This window comes from Anser anser (assembly GCF_964211835.1).
Source record: "Anser anser genome assembly, chromosome: 2".
In the NCBI taxonomy this organism is placed as follows: Eukaryota; Metazoa; Chordata; class Aves; order Anseriformes; family Anatidae; genus Anser; species Anser anser.
The window spans coordinates 98810648-98835748 of NC_139721.1; the positions used below are offsets into that span (position 1 = coordinate 98810648).

The 25101-nt window shown below is 39.9% G+C and overlaps 1 protein-coding gene across 2 annotated transcripts in view; it reads left to right on the plus strand.

Moving 5' to 3' along the window:
- The window catches only part of LOC310893328 (uncharacterized protein), a 93235-nt gene that overhangs the window by 26975 nt on the left and 41159 nt on the right, over positions 1-25101 (plus strand). For both annotated transcript variants that reach the window (XM_083822098.1, XM_083822097.1), the window contains exons 2-3: positions 23795-23882; positions 24780-24961. In XM_083822098.1, the coding sequence (XP_083678224.1) occupies positions 23795-23882; positions 24780-24837 (146 nt within the window). In that variant the 3' untranslated portion in view covers positions 24838-24961. The remainder of the gene's footprint in view (positions 1-23794; positions 23883-24779; positions 24962-25101) is intronic.

Below are 25101 nucleotides of genomic sequence, written 5' to 3' on the forward strand. Positions count from 1 at the left end.
GCATATTCCAAATGTGGAGGGTTCATAGTTTATCATTCTGTTAGGACTGCACTGGTTCATCGCTGGAGTGGAGATAGCTCAATCCTGCAAGGTTGTTAATGAGCTTGGACTGAGAAAGGGTGGAAGTGAAGATTTCTGGGTTTCCGTAGTTTTAGATGCTAAGTAAAGAGGAATTCTGAAGTCCGTCCAGAAGACAAAATGGCTTACCAGAGACTAAATAACCTACCTACAGTAAAACTGGGGTATTGCCATATACTCGTTGGAAACATAAAAATCTTGTCTTTATTCACTGAATTCATCCATTGTTGTCATCTTACCTGAATAGTGTCATGAATAAGAGAATTAGCTATTAAAAGAGGGAAAGGAAAGGAAAGGAAAGGAAAGGAAAAGATTACAACACTACCTCTCGTGTTTTCTGTTGCACCCATTTGAGGAGGAGGGAAAGATGTTAACAGTTAAGTAGATCAGTGGATGGTATATTCTAATATGGACCTTTGGCAATTAAAGGAGTGAGATATCTCCTTTCAGAGAAGGTGAAGACATGCCACAGATTTACTGCCCTCTCCCCTCTGAGCTGAAGTTGGGGTTCCCATTACATGTCTTTTAAATGCCATAGTGAAGAGCTGCTGTCTCCTGCTGCATGGAATCACAGCTGTTTGGTCCCTTAGTAGAAGATTGGATGTGGATCAGAGAAGGATTAAGACCTGCTGGACATGGAAATAGACTTCCTAGTGTGAGAGCCATCAACTATCTCAAGGCTTTGTAGCTGCTGACATCTGAGATTTGTATTAGGAAGGAGTAAACGGTATTGTGACAGGGGCTTTCAAAGGTTTTGACGGGTTGGATAGCACCCAACCCCACCTGAACACTTAGCTCAACTTGGACATCAAGCTGTGGGAGAAGCCCTCTCCAGAGCATGGCATAAACCTGCTGTCAGCTTAGCCAATTCCTCGTTAATAGAGCAGATCAGGAAAACTTGCTCTAAGGAGGGGCTAAAACTTCCTCTATATTATCAAGTCTTACTGAAAGAAATAAGGTAAAGTCTATTTTATAAAATATTGATAAAATTCATGCAGATGACTTTTTACCCTGTATTCAACAGCACGATGAACATGCTTTTTGGAGACATTAATTAACTGAAAGAGCCCTTTAGTTAAAGCTGCGGCAGAGTCTATACTAATACATCTGAAACTGATGGTCATGTCTTCTAAAATAAATATCACATCTCTCCCAGGAGCTGAATGAGTAGTTCAGATACTGATTATGCAGGCAAGAGAACAGTTACCAGTACATGGTGCCAGGGATTATTCCTGGGTACTGTAAATGGATTGTGGTACTGTTAAACACTTAGGGAGGTCTATGACAGTTATTTATCGCAAGTAATGCTCTCCCAAAATTCCTGAGCAGGGCCCAGAAATCAGCGTGGGCCAGGGGCCACTCTCAGTAGGCAGTCTGGTATGGGCTATGTTGCTTTGGAGGGTAGGAGAGGGCAGGAGTACAAATGCAGACTGCTGTGTGTTAGTTGACTTTGTTGCCAGGGGGTGCTCCAGTGCACATTTGATGTCATAATATTCAGAAAGAGCTGACATTCTGCCAGTTTTCCTTGCACAACGCCACAGTCTTCATTGGATTTTGCTGACTTGGAAGAGGCAAGTGTCTCTTATGAGAAGATGTTGGAGCAATGAAAAGTGTATTCACATTTATCTCAGAGAATATTTTAATTATTGCTATCATTAAGCAACACAAATAAGCCATAATATATTTTCTCATTAAATTATTATTCATTAAGGTTCTCCTGTTAAACTTATGAAATACTTCAATAAATGCTATTTCTAACCACAAAACTCTCCATTTCTTATTTCTTTGCACTTTACTGGAGTCTGTAGGGAATTGATTCCTCCCATTGAGAAATTTATAATTAAAATGCTGTATTGTGTCTTCAAAAATATTGCAGTAATTGGGTTAATTGCCGTTTATCAGAGAATAGTTTTGCTACCAGAGATTTGCAGGGATTTGTTGTCCCATTCACTGACAGCTGGTTTGACAGCGTGAAGCATTAGCATTTCTCTGCATGAACAATGTTGATTTTTTATTTTTATGCTTTAATTTCCCTTTATAGAGATTATGCCTGTGATTCGACACACAAAAATTCTGAAGGAAAGTGAAGTCTTTAACTGCTTTTGCCATTTGGTGTTTCTGCAGAAAAGAGATGTAAATCATGTGCTCTTCTAGTATCCTTGTAACCGTACCATATACTTGCTTTCTTTTAGCTGATGAATGAAAAACAGGAGGAAAGACTTGTTGAAAGAAGAATTTTAAATGTTCAGAAGTTCTGATCAGCTTAAGTATTTTTAAATTCTGTAGTGGTAAAAGTTTATGTATGTTTTGCTGAACTTTCAATAGCCCAACTGCCTGTAATATATCAGCATTTTGTATTTGGAAATCAATGTAACGGAGGCTATCTGTAGGAAACACTGGGTTTTAACTTCAATGCTGCATGGATTTCCTTCTGACTTTTGAGTGAATTCTTTGTTCTTCCTGAAATTTCCATATGCTTTATTTTCGTTGCATGTTTTTTATTGTTGTTGTTTTTTTTGTTTTGTTTTTCTTCTCTGGCACCTTATTTCTGCTCTGAAGGCACCTTATTATGTAATACAAGACACCTTGTATTTAGGAAGAATTTCTTCACCAGGAGGGTAGTCAGGCCTTGGAAGGGGCTGCCCAGAGAAGTGGTGGGGTCCCCACTCCTGGAGGTATTTAAGAGATAAGTGGACACAGCACTAAGGGTCATGGTTTGGTGATGAGACTCAGTAGGTCAGGTTAGTGGTTGGACTTGGTGATCTGGAAGGTCTTTTCTAATCCTATTGATTCTATGATTTGTGAGGATTAAATAGATTGTAGAGTGCCTTCACAATGAAAGTGTCGTGCAGATGGTTATTAATTGCCAGTTAAGGTGGTGATAACTTCTAGTATGCCTGGCTAGACTTGTATGCCTGACTGATGTTCTTTGACATAATGTATGATGTGAAAGCTATTCTACATATTTTCCATGTCTTCTTGTTTGTACAGTTTGGAAGTTAGCTGAGAAGCAGAAAGGAACAATAACAATATCCAGGCAAGAAGGATATATGCACTGAATTAATAGATACTATGATCTTTTTAGGTAAGAAAATACTGCTTAGCAGAGCTGTTAACATTTTTTATAGCAAGACCATTTCTACCTACTGCTCGCTTTATTTTCAGAACACTGTATAAAATTCCTTTTTCATCTTTCCTTCTCATCCATAATCTCTGCTAAATCTCATGCCTCCTGCTGTTGGTTCTGGAACATAGAAAGAAAATCTCTGTCAAACCATGCCAAAGGTCTAGCTCAGACTGCTGAAAGGTTTCCATGCCAAAGATGATAAGCCAAGTAATTTCACTGTGTTTCCACAAATACCTTAGTCCATTCAGCATAGACCAAGTAGGCAGCTGGCTCCAGGCATCTCCCAGGCAGTGGGAGCAGCAAGCCTTGCAGCATCTGGATCATCTAGAACTAGTATCCTTCAATGAACTACTTCAGTGTTTTATGTTATTATACATGAAGTGGGTGATCAGTGCATATAAACGTGTACTCTGAGTAGCAAAACTGTAACAATAATTATTGCTTTCATAGATCTGTGATTTCTGTAATTGGTTATTTCATCTGAAATATAAGAAGCCCTAAACTGTAGAAAGTCTGTGCCTACTTGGGAGGCAGGCACTGGGAGAGGAGGAAGGATGTTGTAGCTGTTGAACTATATTCCTTCCTTCCATCCTACCCACTGCTACTGTAGCACATTAAGAAAAAAAAATAAAATTATATAGGAAAAAAATCTGATGGGTTTGGATGGATTTTTCACAACTGACAACAGAAATTTGGCAGTTGACAGCATGCAGGCATTTTTAATTGATCTCCAAGCACCAGGTGCACAGCCTCCAGTTGACAAGTTGAATGGTTGCCAAGAACTACAGCTGGAAGGTACCTGCAGTTACAGTGCTGCAAGTGCAGAACCAGATGGGGACATGTGCTTTTTGGAAGTGAGTGTCTCCAAGCCCACTCATCATATACAGCTAGCCACTACAGGCAGTTTCTGGGTGGTATCTCACTTTTTGGAAGTCAGCCTACTGCCAATTTCACTCTTTTCTTCTTGGCGTTGGTGTCTTGATTGCCTGTTGCCTGTCAAATTCAATCAGGAGATGAGTGAGACTCGCCCTTTTTAAGACTCAGGTTCTTGACAAAATGGGACACTTCTGAGAGGAAAAAATGTCATCCATCCATATTTTGCTATCATTTGACTTTTCCAGAAAGCCCCAAGGCATCTCTGTTTATCACCTGCAAAATCCTAATTACAGGGCTTTTAATACTCGCTGACTATCCTAACAGTGTACACGTTCACCAAACGTTTAATTAGAATTGTTACGTGCAAATCCTTTGTTCATAAAAGAATCCTAATGATCCTTAGCCAATTGAAAAGAAAAACAAACAAAAACTATTGTGTATGGCAACGTAACTGAAGTCCCTTGTAGAAATGCAACAGAAAAGGTCCATGTAGGTTTTATTATGGTATATGAATTTTAGCATATAATATTGTTTTACCATCAAATTTTAACTTGAGAAACGGTTAATAAAATTCGGTTTTGTAGAGTGTTAATTCTGGATGCTGCCAAGCTTTGAAAGCAGTTATATGAAGTGCAAGTTTAGATTTTTCCATTCTACTCACCTCAAAACACATCCAAAAACGTTTTAGACCCCACAGTCAGTGTCTGTGCATTTTACTATCATTATTACCTTGCTTGTATTTGCTGTGTTAAAGTGCCTGACATGACTCTTGGACTTTTGGGGTTGGATGAGGAAACTCCTTGACTTTCATGAAATAACTTTGCGATGCTATTTCAACACAAAGTGATGCTATGCAGGGATTCAATAAGCAGATCCAGGCTGGTATTATTCAGCATTTTTGTGATTTGAACCAAGTGTGTCAGTTTGCTTGCGCTTCTATTTCATTTTATATAGCTGTATCTTTTTAATTGTCATAGTGGTCTAGTACATTATGTAAAGTTGGCAGATGAAGACATTAATAACTGATAATCCATTATTCAGATTATGTTTAGGTTGGGGTTTAATTTTCAAACATGAAGGGTTTAATCCATTTTGGAAGAGAAATATGTCTATCTGTGAATATGTATGTATGTCTATGTGCATATGACTGTAAGTGTGGATACAGATACAGGTGTCTCAATACTTTGTCTTGATGTTAAGTCTTTTGTTCCTACTATGACAATGTGAAATACTTGTACACTTCTCTATGCCTAGTTAGTGTGGGTCCACCATCAATTTAGCTCCCGCTAACATGATGCCCCACAGAAATGTTCCATAGAGAGGTCTCTTCTAAGACAGTAAACCTACAAAGCAATGTCTCCCACTAACTCACAGATGCAAAAGGAGGAAACAAAAAGAAATGTACACCAGGTAGAGGCAGGGTTATCAAGGGCAGGCTGCTTTTCTCACGTACCTCTCATGGGGACCCCAACTTCCACTTGCAGCCCAGATGGGAAGACAGTAAAGTCCATGGATTCCTGCTGAACTTCTTGCTCACCCAGTGACAGCTCTCTCCTTTGGTTAGTGTTGGTTTTCCTTGGGATTCACAGCTTCCAAAACAGGCAGGTGTTTGGAAGGACTGGATTGTGAAGGAGGCTGAGATACAGACTTAGTGTTGAATTCAAAAAGGACTAGTTTGGGCCTAGTACTTTTTATTTTTCCATCTAGAAAGTAAGGCTGTATCCCTCTCTAGCTTTCGCTCTTTTTTGGTGCTTATTTTAAGGAGATTTATAAATTCTTACAAAATTATGTGCCCTTTTTTTTTTTTAATTTTATTTTTATTTTTTATTTGAGGAACATGCAGCTGCCTCCCTGCATAAGTAGAGTTGTATGACTCAGAAGAAGTCCCTGAAGTCCCAGTTCAGGACTTTGCTGTTCCATGACTGCATTACATCTCACTGCCTTCACCTCCAGGGACCTTTCAAACACATGGCTAATGGCCCCAGAATCTTCCACACTTTCTACAGGGCAAGGTCCATGGCAAACCTTGGGATGAAAGGAAACATGCAACCTGTTACCTCCAATATCTTTTTGGAGGGGGGCTGTGCAGTCCTTGGCAGTTCCCTGCTGTAGTCCTGCAAGGTGCTAAGCACCTTTTGATTCTCTTGAGGCTGGTAGATGCTGAGAGCACTTGGGAGCACTGAGACATGGATGGCATCAAGTCAGATCCACTTCATGAAGCCTACGGAAAGGAGGCCAACCCATCACAGGCTCTGTTCACATAATCCCCAGCTTTGATTGCTGCAGATGCAGACCTGAATGAGGCTTTTTTCACTTTGAATTTCTTTCCAGTTTTCAATTTAAATTGAACAATCAGCACTTCAGGAGAAGCTCCAAGTTTCTCATGCCTTTGACATTGGCACAATAAGCTGGCTTAGGCTCCGAGTCCTGCAAAGGGTCCCATAGGAAATTCCAGTCTGGTGCACAGCCAAAGGAGGTAAGGACTGCCAGTCTGTGGACATAATTTTTGCACAGCAGGAGTCAAAATACAACTGTTTAGAAATAAAGCAGTGAAGTCATTACCAGGAACTGTGATAATCATACTCACTCTGGTGGTTTGCATCTAAGCATTTAAATTTGGATGAAATTAGTGGGGACCCTACCATGTTGTTGGTGATGTTTTAAAATGCTACCTTCATCTGCAGTCCTTGCCTGAGCCTGGTTCCTGTAGCATTAGGATTTGCACAAAGATAATACGGTGTTTAAATACTGGGTTTACATCGCTTGTCAGTCGAAATCATAACCCCTGTCAGTCCCTCTTTGTACTGATCTGTGCCCCCAGAGTTAATTGCAGAACACCCCATCAGGGGCTCACTGGCACAGAATAAGAGTGGCAAAATGATCTCTGGCTGCCGCCAGACCATGGCATGTTCAAAAACCTTCCCATTTTCCAATATATCTTCCAGTTCCTAGTGCTTGTGACTGTGTGGGATGGGATATGAGTGGTGGCAATGTGTTTTTTTGTTTTGATTTGTTTTCCTCCTGGTTGTTTTCTTCTGGACTATTGAGATGAATCAGGTTGCTGAGCATACCCCTGGGAAGTCCTGAATTTGCCCATGGAAGGGCATGCAGAGAGGTAGAGCTGTGGCTGGGGAGCATACAGGACTCTTTGGGCAGGCACAAAGGAGTGATGGGGATGCACCATCTTCCCCTTTGGGCAGCAGCTGTGTCTTGAAGGGGTGCAGCGAGTGCCTGAGCCACTGCCAGGGAAATATGAAGGCCAAAGTGGGAAGTGAAGACACTTTCCAACAACAGTGGGTATCTAACAGCATTCATTCATTCAGCCAGTGGCCTGGAACTTCCTCCAAATTCTCTACAGGCTCAAAATATGCCATTATCCTAAACAAAGCTGATCTGCAACCACTCTGAGCTCAGCTCCAATGAGCAGCTCACTCTGTTTTCCATAGCAGGGAATATGTGTCCCTTGTTTCTAATATGTGTATATACATAGCATAGACATCTGTCAACTGTGTATTCATTATCTCACTGTGTCACATCTGTCAGGCAGATTCAATTAAGTGAACATCCTTCCAGCTCCAGTGAGACTTTCTGTGCATGTGAAATGCATCAAACCTCAAATAAAGCAGGGCTTGGCGATCAGGAAATTGAGTAAAATGAACTAAAGGGAAAGTGGGTAGGTAAACAGTGTTTGCGGATATTTCCAGGTTTGCTGCCCTAAAGAGTGCAGCTCCATGTTCTTGGAAGTGCTTGCAAATATCGAGTTTTATATGTTAGGCAAAGAGAGGATGATGGGGACTAGGGGGACAGTTGGAAACATTTCACTACTTATTATCTGTGATTTCCTTCTTTGGGTAATTCTTTCAAGAAATGAAGTTTAATCTCAGAAGTTTCCTCTTTTAATCATTAAATGCTCTCCGTCTTTTTGAAACCTGGAAGTGCAAGGCATGGTTTTGCATGCATATGTGTGTTTGTTTTTACAGTTCATAGTTCAGTGCTCTGACAAACCATCATTAATGTACAAGGTCATGCTCAGTCTCCAGAAGCCTTTTGCAGATGTCATGACAGAGCAAACAACCTTTGCTACCTCACAAGAAAATATACTGCAGGAAGAAGGCCCTCTTCCTTTGAGTCACATTTGAAAACATGGCACTAGCCAGTTTAGCATCTGCATGAGCCATAATCACCCGAGGACCGCCCAGTGAGTATGATGGAGACATGTCATCATGCACATGGGCAGCAGTGCAGCTGTGGTGGGCTCTCAGCAACTTCAGCAAGCTCCTTCTGCCTGAGGTGGCCCTTGTGCAGGTCAGCACAGTTTGTGACTCCTCTAGCTTGTCACAGGTAGGTCTTGTCATGCCTTGACAGCTCAACTCCCTGGTGGATTTTACCCGATTTGAATATGTGCTTCTGTTCAATGTTATCGCTTTGGACCTTGAATCCTAGCAGTAAAGCAATTCATGGCAACAATCCCTGATAAGGCATGACCCAGACCTGTAGAGAATAGGAAAGCAGACACCAGACTGTTTATATTCAGAGCTTCTGGAGGGCAATTTCATTCTTCATTGTGTTATGTCGTAGACTAATTTAACTCTGCTGAATTTCAACAGTTTGCATAAGTGCAAAAATAATATAATGGCAAGGATTGGTCCTAATCTGATTTGTATTCATACTGATTTAAGTACCTTCCTTGACTTGGTTTCTATATGACAAGATAAAGGTGCCACATTTAATTAATTTTTACATTAAATTGATTTGAAATGCCAATGGTGGAGATTTTGTGTTGAATAGTCTAACTCAAATACGGACATTCTGAAGATTTGTAAAATTAGGCTTAAAATCTAGAATTGCCAGAAATTTCTGAGTTCAGGAAAAACTACTTTTTGACAGCTCATTATAATACAATCATAATGTCCTTCCTGGACTGGATAATAATTCAGATGTTGGCACAGAAACTTAATTAAACAGATTTTCCTGGTGGATCGGTCTTGGAAAAGTTGCAAATATCCCGCAGAGACATGTCTTCTGAGGAAAATTTTTGTCTGGCACGTTCTTACCAAGAAAATTCTCCAGGGTTGGGGACTGAGAGGCAGAGGGGTCCCCTGGCAATGTACAGTGCTATGACAGCAACCCAGCCAATGTAGCATGTTGTGAACTGACTTGGATCCCTTTTTTAAATCTTTAGTCTTCTTGTATTGGATGTAGTATTTCTTGATGTTAGTTTTAAAGTTCTGGCAGCTGGATTCATGTTGTTACAAGAAAATCACAATCACAGATGAAGTAAAATCCTAATTTTATTTTTAATTTTTTAATTTTATTTAATTTTCTTAAAAAAAAAAATCATTACTTGAACCAGAAGGCTGCACTATTTTCACTGATTTTATCATTTCCAAATATTCCCACTTTCCAGAACTCTATGCAGTTTTATGCCAGACAAAGTCTTGATGACTCTGGAAAGATAATTAAGAGGGTTTAGCAGCACTTCTGATTTTATCTTGCCCAAATCACCGTGGGCAGAGTTCTTGCCCCTGCCCTTACCCCTTCACAAATTACCATGGCACAAAGATATTTTCACTGAAATGTCCCAATGACAAAAAGTCCAGAAACGTCAAACATCCAAAAGGAAACAAAACAGTAGAACAAGCCTGTCCATTGCCCATGGCCTACTCTTCCCTGTCTTTGCTTGCTACAAGGCTCTTCTAAAAGCCCATGGAGACCTTTAGAAATAACACAATGTCCCTCAGTGGCTCCGTGTATACCAGGACAAGAAGGTGACCCATCTTCAGCTGTGATTTTTAAGTATGCAATATATCATTAGGTAATTTCAGAAGACATTTAACAGGCTCTTGAAATCAGTTTAAGTGGCTGCAACACTTTGAGCTATCAAAGGTGTTTTGATGTCTCTGCTTCTTGTTTGTCTTGATGAGGTTCAAAGGCTTAAAATATGAAACCCAAATGTTTGTTTGTTGTAGGAAAATGCATGTGTTGTACATACACTCGTGCTTTTATGTTTGCAGCTGCAGCCCTATGAAAGTTGCTGTTTCGTGAAATTTGCCATTCATGGTTGTGGCATTAGATTACACATTTCCTTTCTGAAGGGTTAATTAATGTCATCCAAATTTTGAACAGTTAATTTATAGGTAGTCTTAAGACAGCTGCAACATTTATAACCAAGGAAACACTTCTTACTTGAATAAATGGACCTTACACTCTTTTATGTTTTACCAAGTTAACTTGGGAAAAGGAGATGTTTGAGACTCACATACTGTTCTCTTGAATGGAGTTCATCCATCCTACTTAAAACAGGGGGATTATGCTTAACTTGCCAAAATGTGAGATTAAATTCAATGGTACAGGAGGAGATAAGAGAGCCAGTCAACCTCATATTGTTTTTGGCAGAGCTCTTCTCTGATGCTCTTGCAGTAGTCATGGGTAGAAAGGGATCGCGCTATCAGAGCAGGCAAGGAGCACTGACAGCCTTTGTGGGCACCCATAGTGTCTGGGTTTTGCACTTGGATCTCTGTAGCCCCTTCAGTCTAAGGAAGCGGACCCTAAACAGAGACTTCATCTAAGCATCAGTCTTTTTTTTTTTTTTTTTTTCTCCATGATTTTAAACCTACCTTTTAGGAGAGAGTTTCCACAGTCCATTTCCTTTGGCAGATAATCTGGTTTGGTAAAACAGCTGCAGCTGCATCATTGCAGGCCAAAGGAAAGGTTAACAGAAATGTGCATTTATTTAATATTTAGATAGACTTAAAGTTTAAAAAGGTATATAAATTTAATTAATTCTGCTTGCGTATAGCCTGACATCAGATTCTTCTCTGTATTTCAACACTCTTCTTTGACAACAGTGAAATACCTTCTCCTCCTCTGTTTTAGCAGACCCCAGTATTTTTTATTTTTTTTTTCTGTCAATATTACCATGGAATAAACAGGAAACCTGGAAGTAACCCAGCTGTAGAATGGCCTTCCTTCCAGCAGGTAGCTTCAGTACCATTTTTTTCTAGGCTTGCAGCTGAGAAGATGTGCCCAGTAACTTATTCCTTTCCTTAGCTGTCCTGGCAGGAATGAGTTGCTGTAACCCAATGAAAAAAAAAAACAAAAAAAACCACCACCACCACCAACTACAACAAACTAATTTTCCTTAGCTTAGCTAGATGTCCATTTGGAGTTTTCATCAAGATTCTCTCCTTTGACTAACAAGAAAGGCGGTTTCAAAATTGATCCAAGGCATCCTAGAAGAGATGGAAAGATTTGCTATAAAAATTTCTCTCTCTCTAGTGAAAACCAGCTGTCTGACTATCTTAGTCTAGAGGTTTCACTTTGTATCAGGCTAGCACTAGGCAGGACGAATGTTTGGTCTGCTCAGGGGACAGCATCTTAGGGAACTAGAGATGTGATCCTATTTGATTCCTTCGGTCCTCCAGCGTAGCCCAGAGGTTGTGGTTATTGTGTGAGATCTGTCCTAGCTGAAACTGAAGGAGCTGATATCATTAGTGAAAAAGTAAACATTACATCAAGAATAATAGAACAAGGGAATTTTTATGATTTTCAGTTCAGTTTTCTCTTGGACTTAACACCACTATCTTCATGAGTGCAATAAAAACAGAAATTTATATAAACTCATCAGCACTGTCATCACAAAAATCCTGGTAGCTCAGTGCTGTTAGCCTTGCTCTCTCCTTATGTAAAAAAAGGTTTTAGTGTTCAATTATTACAGCTATATTTTCCATCTGATACTGTTCAACAATGCTTGTACTTTCAAAAACAGACTATTAGAAATGAGAAATGCATAGGGCAAGATTTTATTCTTCTCCAGAATTTTTCTTCACTGTACTATGACAACAATTTCAGGCATTATTGGTGCATTAAAATGCTACTTTAATACAGTGTAAGGACTGGATTTCCTGAGTTGGATACCTGCAAGAAAGTAGGCAATTTAAGGCTAAGAAAAATACTGAAAATAAGCGGTGACAATAGCTGATAGGCTGCTTCACAAAACCCTGGAGTTCTATGCACTTCATCCTGAAGTGCATAGGCCTTAGCAGTGAAGACACAAAAATAAGTAGTTCAGTCAAATGAACAGACTTACACATGATGACACAGAACTATGAGAGAGGAAAACAGGGATGGAATTAAAATAATAATAATAAAAAAAGGCATGTATAGCACTTATTCAGCCCTCATCTCTCTGGCAGCTAAATGTTACTCTCACCACATGCTTTCATGATGGAGGTTTGGGTCCAGGCCACCTCAGAGGTGAAGGGACCTAGTTTCTTTCTGCAGCTCACTTTTTGGATCTCAACATTTGGTTTCAGCTCAAACTTTTTCTCCTAGTAGAGGACACTATAGAGACTAGTAGTTGTATGGCAGTTGTGAAGGTCCTGAGAAAGATTTGGGTTTTCTTTCCTGGTTGGTAGTTGATCAGGTGAAGGAAGAAAAAAAAAAAAAGGACTTGTTTCACTCTCAGAGACAAAAATTTTAAGACAAACCATTATCAGAGAAATTACTTTGTGAATAATTTACTTAAGCAGTAGGAGAGCTACGGACATGCGTGGCACTATTGAAGTAGGAGGAGTGTTAACAGTGAAAGAGGGGAAATCTTGAGAGTTATGGCATACTAGAAGAGACTAGGGATTTTTAAGTGTAGATCAGCAGGAGATCAGGTGTGCCGTGGTATTACGAGTAGTTGTGTGATGCTTTGAAGGTCTGCATTTGGTTCCCTGATATGTTGCTTATTTCTTCTGTGTGGCAGAAAAATACTTAATCTCTCTATATGCTGGTCTCCCTTTTGTAAAACGGGGATAGTTTATTCAGCTCTCTACAATGTGAGAATTTGGACCACTAAAGGCTGTGAGCTATGTGCACTGGAATGCCTTGGGTAGATTTTTTTCTTCTTTTTCTTTTTTTAATCCAAAGTACATGCAGAGGTAGTCAGATGAGCTGCTAAGTCTTTGAAAGGAAGCGTATGCTCATTTTATGTATGTCTTTTTTTCAGAATATGGTGAATTAATGCTTTGTTTTGCATTTCTGTTTATACTGTGGCATATGCTTTACTGATTATGGAAAACAGATCCTGCAAAATTCATTACCTAACCAATAAAGGATATTTGAAACAAAGGCAAGAAAACTGGGAAGAAGGGATTGATACCAGGTTAGTTTAAAATTTATCTGTCTCACTACATGTGTGTTAAATGAATCGGGAAATTCAGAGAAAAAATCATAACCTACTTACTAGTAAATCCACTTCCAAAGGCTGAGATAGGGCTTTTAGTCTGGACTCTTGAAAATCATCGTTGTTGGGTAGTAGAGCTGCTTAAACACTGGAGATGCTTCTAGGCAAAGCTGACTGAGCAGGTCCTTTACCAGCTAGACTATCCTCATCAGTTCTTCAGTGAGAAAGCTAAGGTTTTACCTGGATATGTACACCACCACATCAATATATAGTTTGTAGCTATTCTGAAATAACAATATTTTGGTCATCTGTGTGAACTGTTCTTACATTTGTCAAGGTTTTGAACCACGTGGAATTTTTTGGTGCCGATTTTTTTTGCTTATGAAAAAGGTAGTGCTTTCTTGATGTCAGTGGCAGGGAGGAGAGGGAGAAATTTTTGAGAGCAGGTCAGGAAAGTAAGAAGATGTTTTTTCTAAGACCAGCTCGCTAAAAAATTACAGTGTCTATAGGTCATTATGGCATAGCTGGAGGTGTACAAAGGCAGTACAACATGTCCTGAGAGCAGTAGCTCCCATCTACAGACATCAGCAAATTGAACGCTTGCCTCCTTTTTAAAGAGAGATTAAACCTTTCTTCTCTTTCCTTCCTAAACAACGGGTTTAGCCTATTATCATCATGCAAGCAATTATTCTTTTTCTTAATGAATTTGTATTCAGTGTCTTTTAAAATAAGCTAACGCAAGCCTTGTGTCCTATTTGCATTCTTCTGGGTCAACCTAGAAAGGTCGGCCTCTAGAAATTAGTGTAGCCCTTGGGGACAAAGTGTGTTATGAACACTTAATCACTACAAACAACCCCATTGAAACCTTCTTGCAGCAAGACGTCTGTTGTTCATTAGAAATAAATGCAACTCTGCCCACTGAAAAAAAAATTCCTCCTCCTTTGTCAAGGCTGTATCCTGGCATAATTAAGCACAAGCAAATTAGAAGTAAACTACCTTTCTCAAATCATCCTTCATTAATTTGATCCAAAAAACTGAACTTACGTGTCAGTGACAATAACTAGATACATGGGTGGATTAACAAGACTGTCAGTGGAGTCCAGACAATCTGTCCCACCCACTTCTGACATCAGCAAGAGACCACCAGTGCAAGCCAGAGGACTTTGGGCTGTGGGTTACAGTTCCGATGACTCCCCAGCATATTGCAGGGCTGCAGCAGGTAGAGCAATGAGGCAGGGGAATGGCCTGATCTCTCTGCTTCTTCCCCGAGTTGTGGCATGCCCAGAGGGCACTGGGCCAGGGCAGGCAGTCATTAGGCAGGTTTTTGGTGCTGCTCTATCCCACCTTCACAGCACTAATTCGGAACTTATTGTTCTTGACACTTGGTCACTGAAAGGACCAGTGGGATCAACAGTAATGGCATTTCAGAGCCACTTTAATTAAAAATAAAAATGATGCTTGGCAGGAGATGTGAATGACTTGTGTTCACCACAGCCCAAATTTTAAAGGTATTTAGGTACTTAAAGACACAGGTAGGTCCTTAACAGATTCTTCCAAAGTAGCTATATGCTCAACTCCAATTATCTTTAATGAGACTTACGTGCCTCCTTATTTCAAAGAACCCTAATAGGAACATATATGAGGCTTTAAGCACAGGAGAGTCTTTACAAATTTGGTACGATGTCACTACTGAACACGAGGCCTCATTATTTAAGCATTACAAAACTGATTTGACATTAAAATGATCTGTAGATTGTGTGAATGCCTTTGAACATTTAGTGGACTTACAGCATTCACGTTGACTAACCAATCTGGGAAAAAAAAAAAAAAGAGTATTTTCTAGTTAATCTGAAGGTTAATTGTGTGTCACAGTTATGGGCTAGAGTTATGCAACTATGCAAGTGTGAGGGATGAGGAAAGCAAATGCATATTGTAACATTTAAAAGAAAACACCAGAGTTCGCTTTGAGAACATTGCAGAGTCCCCCTGCTCTAATGCTACTGTCAGAGGAGAGGTGGACCTCAGATTTGAAGAATCTCCCAATGGCCTGAAGTTAACACTGAGTGATGTGGCCCAACACATGGGTCATAGGCCTTGGCACCAGGAGAATCAGGGTTCTGCCTTAGCACCTGACCTGGCACAAGACCACAGGTACCCAAATCCTCTTCTCCAGTCCAACATCTCCTCTCCTGGTAGGTATTTTGAGAACTCCTAGTACAACAAGCTAGCAAAGAGTCAACTTAGCATGGCCAGCTGTGCGCAAAAAATGTATGTTCTTAGCTGCGTATGGGTAGTAAGCATGAATGTCTAGTCAGTGGGAATAGACTTGTCAGCAGCCAAAGTGGGCAGAAAGGTCTGGATATCCCCATGAAAAGGGACTGTGAGAAGTTTGCTTGTGCTTACTCATATTTGTGGTTCATTCAACATTCACACTGACACTCACACACACACAGGTACTCACATCCTCTTCTCTCTTTGGGGAGCTGTCTTGCATATGGTATTTCTGCTGCCACAGGGAATAGAACAAATATTGGACTGTAAATACAAATTCAAATGCTAGACAGAAAGCTGTGCTGATAACGATGCCAGTAAACTCTATGGCTTCTTAAAAGCATAAGTGTTTTTTTCAAATCATAAGTGATAAGCAGTTATGGAAGTGGGGAGGTAAGGTAGTTAAAAGGAAACTGTACTGAAAGAAGATTAAAGTGTGAGCATGCATAGGAAATGCTTTGCATTTGTTTGGGTTTAATTCTTTCAGAAGAAAGAGATGGTGAAAGGGAAAGTACTGAAATCTTAAACCAAGGCAAACTCATCGACATTCATCTGAATAATAACACAAATAGTTACAGACAGCATGTTGATAGAGAGAATGAATGAGATGATAATCATGATGGTAATGATTTATTCAATGAATTATGTTGTTCTGATGTGACTCTGAAATCACCTCCAAGGTTTTTGACTTTAAAAATTGTTTTTCCTCAAAACAGAGAGAAGGGACTGAAATATTTTATCACTGTACCTAATTATTTAGTTGCAATAGGTTGCCAAGGATGTAAGATGTGCCCCCGAAAGGATGGTACAATCTGTGACAGTTAGTGAAAAGCACAGAAAGTTAATGAAAAGCACTGTATGTGTCTATATTGAATATGATTTTTGGGGGACAAATAAGTTATTCATTTTTTTAAAAGTGTACTTTCAGGCTACCTGAAAGAATTTTTGCAGAAGCCAATGAATAGTATTATCTAATAAGGGGTGGAAAAAAACAAAAGAAGTGTGGATCTTTTTAAATCAAAGAATTTCAATGCTGTGTTTCAAAATGACATTCTTCTTTAAAGCTAATTTTGCACTTTAAAAGTGGTGATAGACTTCCCCCATTATTGAAACACTTCTTTTTTTTGTATAAAACAAAATACGAATAATATTAATATATATTTTGGCTTTTTTGTTGTTTATTTTGACAAAAGCACAGAATTCAGGGCTGTATGTGCCCTGTACATGTATATGCAATAGCTGAATTAAACTAAAATAATAAAGGAAGCAGTTTTGAAAAGGAAGATAGCAAGAGTAGAAGCTTGTGATGGTTGAGCTGATGCCTTTTGTGTTTTGATTCCTTTTTGACATTTACTGTAGACCAAACCTAGCAATTAGCTATTCCTGGTTTGCTCTGTCTGTTATCTCACAGGGACTGCCAATATATCCTTTTGAAATATTATAATGCAGAAAATCATTTTCTAGTTTTTCAGCTTGCTTTTTGTTTTCATGTAATTGGCATTTACAAGAAGGGCAAAACATTTCCATAACAACAGTCCAGTGCATCTTTTTAATTCCAAGCAACGGGGTAGATCTCTTTCCATTTCCAAAACAACTTTGCAACAAATCATTAAAGAAAGATTGTTTATACATACACAAACACGTATATGCTATAATTAGTAGTTTTACGTATAGTTAAAAAATGAGAATCTCAACATTTGAAAGCAAGTAAAGCATTAGAAATGAAGTAATCTTCAGACAATATTGCTTCAATGTTCTGTGAGTGCAGGTAGTGTCATAGGTCACTGATCTGGTATGCTCTCATTATTGAGAGGCCAGTCCAAAACCTAGCCCTACATGTGTGATAGTTTCAAGTATATAAAGATAGGCATTTCCAGGTTCACAGGACAGTAGCATAATTCCTAAAGACAGTAATCTCTTCTGCTTGGCATGTTGGAGTAATAAACTGTGTAGGTAAGAGATCTATGATATCTAAAATTAGAGTTGACCCCGTGATCATCTATCTATATGCCAAAGAAGGGGGAAGGCAATGACTCTTGAAATCTAGAGACTTAATTTTTTATAATATTGCTGCTCTGACTATCCCTACCACTCATTCAGACAGGAAGCAAAACCACCATCCTTCTCCTGTGAGAGCAGAAAGTTAACTTCTTTTGCACTGGGGTGAATGATCCTCATAACCTTTGTCAATGCTGGGATTTGATGTAGCCCTTATGGAATGAAGTCCTTATGGAAGTTTCTGGCTATATTCCAGCATTGTAGGCAACTATATCTAGCAATTTCCTCTAGAAAATGATTAAATTTCATCTGAAAAATCTGTCTCCTGGGTTCTGCTGGAAACTAGTTACACAGTTCAAACACGCCGATGGTTATAAATCTCTTGTTTTTCCAGATTCTGTTTACTCATTGCCATTTTGTGTCCTTTTGCTCTCATTCCAATACCATCTTTTAGCTTAAAAGCTCTTCTGGTGCAGAATTATGTACCGCTTTCCTCCAGTGTGATTACTGAAAGTAATCTTATTCCCTCACAGCTGTGCCCCTGACAGTCTTCAAATGCTTAAAATCAGGTGTGATTTTCTATATAAAGCACAACCAATAGTCAATGTAATAAATGACAAGAAAAAAAATGTTGGACAGTTCAGTGGAAGAAAAGATATATGGTGCCATTATGACCTAGTTGATTAGTTCTTCAGTTCTTGGCAAAAAGATTTCAAAGTTGGCCAGACTTCTAAGTGGATTCATCCTTTCCATCCTCTCTTTCCTTTACCCTCTCTCCCCAGGTGCAGTGTGTGTCATGGAGTAAGACTGCATTTTGGTAGCATCAGTTAATCACTGAGGGTGCGCTTACATTAATGTTTTGTTTGGACCAGAGTGCAGTTTTGAACTGAACCTCCTGGTTACCCACACTTGCTGTGATTTGTTTTGTGCAGTGGTGTGGTCTCAGAGCTCATGAACTGTGTTGTTTTAAGAGGAAATTAACCTGGAAGACGTGCTGGAGTGCAGCACTTCAGCTGCAAATGACCATCCACACTAGGAGGCCAGACTAGAGTTAGTCTGAAAATAATAACAAACACATTACAGTCTGGAAATTAGGTCCTCAGCACCAAGTGTTCCACCCTACAGGCCTGCCTCCAGTGGTTCACATGGCTTGCTATTGCAGATGCGAATCTTTCCTTTGTCTTTACGGTTATCTTTGCATCCACATGTATCACTTTTAATCTTACATGGAGTGTTTATCCTACGTTTAGGAAAACAGACATAGCTACTCAGGGAAGAGCAGAGTGACTGCTGCTCCTGTGTATGAATGTGATCACACAGAAGCACATCGCTAGTAGTCAAGATTAGGAGACAACAATACATTCACCTCTTTCAAACGGATTCCTATGGGTGCCATCCCTTAGTTACCCACTGACTTATAAATACCCATTTGGGTATAAAAATGACTATTGTATTAGTAAAGCCTATGCTGAGATAGGCAGATTGATATTTAAAGGCTTGAGATAATATGGCAGGTTTAGACCCTGAATTTCCATACATTGAGTTTTCTTTCCTTAGTGCTATAAGCCTAAAGATTTCTGCATTTCAATCTTGCTTATTAGCCCCCAAAATGTCCTTTTAAAACAGAAAGAATACCATGCAAAATCGTTATCTGCTTTTACTAAGGTACATTTACCAGATCTTGGAGTAGGAATTAGTAACCTTTTTGATGGTTGCAAATCTCATTCAAGGTAAACTGTGGTTGCAGTTCCTATATTTGGAGATGTGCAAAACAGGGCTAGTCTGATGGTGGTACTCAGGACATGATCATGAGATTTAGTTGGACGTCACCAAGGTGATGGTTTAAGCTATTGCTTTAAAATCACTGTACTTGAGGTCCTCTGACTTGAAGGAAGGACTACATTTTGAAGGAATATTTGAAAGACAGAATAACTGTATTTGCAGCTCCTGAATTAGTTTAATGGAAGCAGTGTCCTGTGCTTCTAGTTGAGGAAACACTTCTTTACTATGTAGATGATTGAGCACTGGCACAGGTTGCCCAGAAGATGGTGCAGTCTCCCTCCTTGAAGATCTTCAGAAACTAGATATGGTCCTGGACAAGCAGTTCTAGGAGGTCTTCCTTGTGGACCTCCAGAAATCCCTTCCAACCTCAATCATTCTGTCATCTTGTGATTTCTGAGACAGATTTTAAAGGCAGGTTTGAAATCTCTGTGCATGGGTAGGAGTTGGAGTTACTGTAGCAGTAATGGCAGGATTGTTTCTAGTGTTAATACAACAGTGAAGACAAGCCTGAAGCAACAACAATTTGTATTTTGTACAATCTAGCTTCATTACTGAATGGCCACGGCTTCCAATGAAAATGAATCCAAAATGCAGTACATCGTCAGTTGACTGCTAAACCAATTCTCTTTCTTTCCTTTTGTTACATTTATAGACTTGATTATGAGAGGAGAGTGAGTGATTATGGAGAATATAAACAAGCTGAACACCTCCCTGTATACCCCTGTTCATGTAACTCCTGCAAATGTAATTCATCCTTGCATAAAGAGAATGTAAACTGGATAATCATATAGCTGCCTGAAAAGTATCTTAGTTATTATTATTGCCCAAGGTAACATCATAGCTAATTTTTAGACTTATACAACTCTGTTCTCAGACAGAATATGTCATATTTGGCACACTAAATCTTGGCAGATTTTACTGCGCTGTTAAGTACGCTGTACAGGAAGATGAAATACTCTCACTTTCTTGTCATGTTCATAGTGGAGCTTGTATCAAAGGAAGTTATATGTTTTAAGTGCTCTCCTCAAGGTGGGTTAAAAAAATAACGAATCAAACACTGGGAGAGTCTAATTGGTAATCCCTGAGAAACTGCTTCATTCCACTGATTGATATGACGATTAGGTATGGAAACTGCCTTGAGTGAGTGGTTTCAACTTCCATAAATCCTGAAGTGTTTGTGAACTTGAATATGAATGTGAATGCACTGAATGCCATATGGACAGTATTCTACCTTGGCTGATGTTTTGCTACTCAGTTTTATACACATCAGTGGTACTGTGCATACTGGAGGAAAAGATGAGAGGTTTAAATTCTGACCTGACTTTTCAGTCTTGTTGGGTGCAGGTTTGCTAGAGGAGTTATGTTCCTTCTCATTGACTATGCTCAGGTTGTTGCATTTCTTCCTGGTTGGCCTGCTCTTGTGTGCCACAGAGCTTTTCAGCCATACAGGCGCAAGTTCTGGTGCTGTCCTGGGGAGGAGGGGTGGGAAGAAGAAGCTGGATCACAGTCCTCTTACTCCTACCAGAGGGGGAGGAGGGGTGATGGGAAAGGCACCCTGGTGATGCTCAAGAATTCCCTGGGATGGGTCCCATGGCAAGGGCAGCGTTGGCTGGCATTGCCGTTTGGGAGGATCTCACCTCCTACAGCTCCTGAACATGCAGAGCATCAGTGCTCATTGCTGAGGGGACAGCAAGGGGAAGAGGACACCGATGCCGTCATGCTTCCTCCTCAGCGCCAGGAGTGCATGTTGTAGAGTCCTCTCTTCACTCCCTAGGATTTGTTTAGAGTCTCAACAGATTTTTATCCAGTTGCTGCAAAGCTATGTGCCTTCTGCCTGGTCCTTATCTGGTTGGGAATGGCTTCACAGTAGCTGCACAGGGCTGAGAGCACAGCAGAGACGGGCACGCTTTCCTCAAGATGCAGTTCTGGTTTAAGCTAACTTTCTTTCTTGTGTGCTTTTTAGTGCAGACATTATTAATTTGGAGACAACTCTTTCATGAAATGTTTCTCTTTTTTTCTGTTTAAAGACTCTTTTTCAGCTACTATAATCCTGTCAAGCACTGGCAGTTCAAAGGACAGCTTATTTTCTTGCCTTCAAAATGGACTGATAGATATTTCCTTTTGGGATTCTGCGAGGAGAAAGCTGCGAGCGGGAAGCTGGAGGGTGGTTGGGAGAAGAAAGCCAAGTGACATGTCAAAGACAGCATTTGCGGCAGATCCCAGCTGTCCATGGGGATTCAGCTGGTTCCAGGTTGAGGTTACAGACTTGGAGTGGGGAAAAGTCCCCCCCCCCCTTTTTTTTTTCTTCAGCCAGCCACAGTTGTTTTGATACACAGTAGTTCAGTAATGTCTTCTGATAAGGACCTACCTATAATATATATATATTATATATATATATGTTCTGATTAGAAACGCTAATTATGACAGTAGAACTGTGAAAAGTATTGGATAAATATAGATTTTGTGAAGAAATTAAATATAGGCTAGCTGGGCTTTGCTTCCCAAAAATATGTTCATCTGTTTCACCACTTACCAAGCCTGATTATTTGATCCCAAGGCTATATGCTTTTTTGGAGTATATCCTACTTCAGATTTTGTAGAAAGCTTTGCTTTGTGGCAAATCTTGCGTGCAACATTCTGGCAGGCAACCTTCTTTTTATTCACAATATATACAAATGGACAACCTCTACTGGGTCACTGTTCTGGTAGTGTTATTCAGTGATCCTACCTGTGTCTCACCAAGTACTGGAACTACAAATCGTTGGAAGAGCAGGTTGATTAAATATTGTTCTGTGCTTATTCTGCCTGTTTCTTTTTCCGGTTTGGGCCATTCTCAGCAGAATATGAGGCTAGGTAGACCTTCGGCACAATCTGATGTGGCCACTCTTACATTATTAGCTGACGGAAGATTAGGCATTCATAAGAATTTCACTAAATTAATGGTTCTGCCATTCAGGAAGTAAATTTGCTTGCATACCCTGTGTGTTATTATCATTAAGCTCCCAGGTTAAAAAAAAATGGTATTTTCAGAAATGACCTGTCATTTTTGAATGCTGTGGATTGTATTTAGGGTGACATTTTAAAAGGACCCAATTCTCTGAGAACATTTGGCAGCACTTCTTGGAGAATTAGACTGCTTCCAGGTAGCTCAGGCTGAACAGAGAAAACAGAAGTATTCACTTTCCTACAGATTTCTTGGACTGACATCCAAATTTAGTTTGTGGGAAGCTTTCTTCTCTCCTTATACAAGAACTTCTGAGATGAGTCATTTTTATTTTTTCAGTCCTTTGGATACTTACTTTCATCTGGATGATATTTGGTTAGACCTGGTGCCTTGAATATGACTTATATTTGTATTTGCATTTTCAGTGTTTTGTAAATAAATCCATGCCTTTATTTTTAACCCAGGTATTTTAAGAAAGCTTGTCACATGCTGCACAGAGGAACACATGACCCTGCTGTGCAAGTCATTTTGCAAAAGCTTCCTAACAAGTGCATTTATAGCAGCAGTACTCGTGGAGAACCCTGAGAGAGCTGTGCGAGGAACCAGAAGCCATCCATAAAAACCATTTGAACCATGGGCAGGGGTAGAGCTTGTCCTCGGTAGAGGCCACCAGAGACTGAAAGGGCTGTTCATGCCTTCAGGGCCCTGGCAGCACCTCTAATGTAAGCAACCCTTGCAGAGCAATCAATAGTTTGAGATTTATTGATGTTTGTGGGTAATACACAGGCAGTAAGCAAGGCTGAAATTTTCTAAAGAAGTTGGCCACTATTAATAACTTCCCCAGATCTAATTAATGCATTTCAGGATGATAGCACACAGTTATCTCTCCTTGGAGACCATTCTTGGCAGGGATAGACACACGTAGCCATAGACTGTGCGTGTGTGTGATGGGACAGGATGAAATAATTGTGGTGAGCTGCTTATGTGTGGCTATATTTTTATTCTCTTGCCTAAATGAAAAAGCCCTTACTTTGAATTTGGTACATCGGTGATATTAAAAGTGCCTTTTAATGCCACCTCTCTGAATCCTTCTTCAAAGCATTATCAGGCTGTATACTGCTTGCTTCCAGCTGTTTTTTTGCTGTACACTACTCAGGTGTTGTACTGCTTCACCCCAGAAACTGCTGCACATCCATCTCTGATAGAGGTGCTCCTGTTGTGGTGTTACATCCACCAGTCTGTACATTCATCTCCCTAAGCCTTGTCATCCAAATGTGACACAGAACAACCCAAAAGGGTGCTCAAAGTAGTCCATCATATGTGAATTGACTGATAAAGTGGACACAGCTGTCTCAGCATTTGGAGACTTCATGTTGATCTTTAGCACTTCAAGGCCATATACTTTTCAGTTGGGGCCAGAACAAGAGCAGGCATATGCCTGTCTAACTTCATTGCATATTATGATTCATACCAACCAAAGATTCATGTTTTATTTACTTGATTATTTCTGTTTTTTGGCTTTGTGTTTATTCCTTTTTCTTGCCAGTTTCCAGCCAGCCATGGAAGAAGAATTGCTCAAACTGCAGAAGAATCTGCATGATGGTACCTCCGCAGAAACACCACGTTTCTGGCAAGTAAGTAAATACATACAATATTTTTAGCCCAGTTTTGTCTGCCTCAAGAAGCACAGTTGTGTTTGAAGAAATATCCAATAGCTTTGAGGTGTAGTTGAATTCCAGCTCTGAAACTTCTGAAATTTCACAGCGATGAAACAAAGTCATAGAAGGAGGTGCCTGAGAAGGATGGTATTTGGGTTGACCTGGGTTGTTTGTCTGTATCAGTCAGTGAGAGTAGATCTGTAGAGCACAGCAGTTGGTGCTGAAGACCAAGATTGCACATTTCAGGTGGATTTACTTTGGATTAGTTTAGTCTGCTTCTTGCCGTCAGCAACTGGTGTCCTGTAAAGGGACTTGTGGAAAGCTTCTTCCAGGTAAATTTCATTTGAAAGACATCTACCTTGTGTTCTCCTGGACTGCTCAAACATGTGAAGCAAAGCATAGTAAGTGGGGACGATCAGGAGGTTTGGAACTCTTGATCTGAACTAAAATGGTAACATAGACATGCCCATAACCTTTCCCAGTTCATCCTGGACTTCTAGTAAGTAGATTAGGGAGCTGCTCCACAAAACTGAAAGCTCTACAGAGGTCTCATGTTTATTTCTTATCACAGCACTGGCAAAGGTGACTTTTTTTCCCAATCTAAATGTGCTTCTACGGTTCAAACAGTTTATTTAAATGGTGATAAAAGCCACTGTGTGTGTTGGGCGTTTTGAAAAAGCTGATTTAGTGTAGTCTAGCAGCCCACACAGACAGGCTGCTTGAAAGCAAATACTTTTTTTACTGGAGTATCGTTACAGGCATGTGATAATGGAGGGGATATCTTAAGACACACAGAGAAGAGAATCTGCATTTAATATAGTTTTCCAGAGACAAACATTATGGCTGATGTTTTCCATGGTGCTCTTTCTGCAGTGAAATTGTGAAGAGGGTCTATAGTACTGTGATCCAGAAGCCAAGGGATAAGATTTAATTGTGTTTTCCTGTGAAACAGAAGCACAAGCTCAAGCACCTGCCAGCATTACTTGACTGAAGTGCTCATCTGTTTTATACTTTTCTTCTTTCCTTTTCTTTTCTATTTTTTTTCTAAGCTGAAGGTGAGTAAGTGTGAAGTGCAGCCTTTCAAACATGTAAAAGCTAGGGGAGATGAATGGGATGCAAGAGAGAATGAATGTTTATGTATGGAGCTTGCTGGAGTTTTGTGCATGATTACAGAAGTTATGTGTCATGGCCTGGG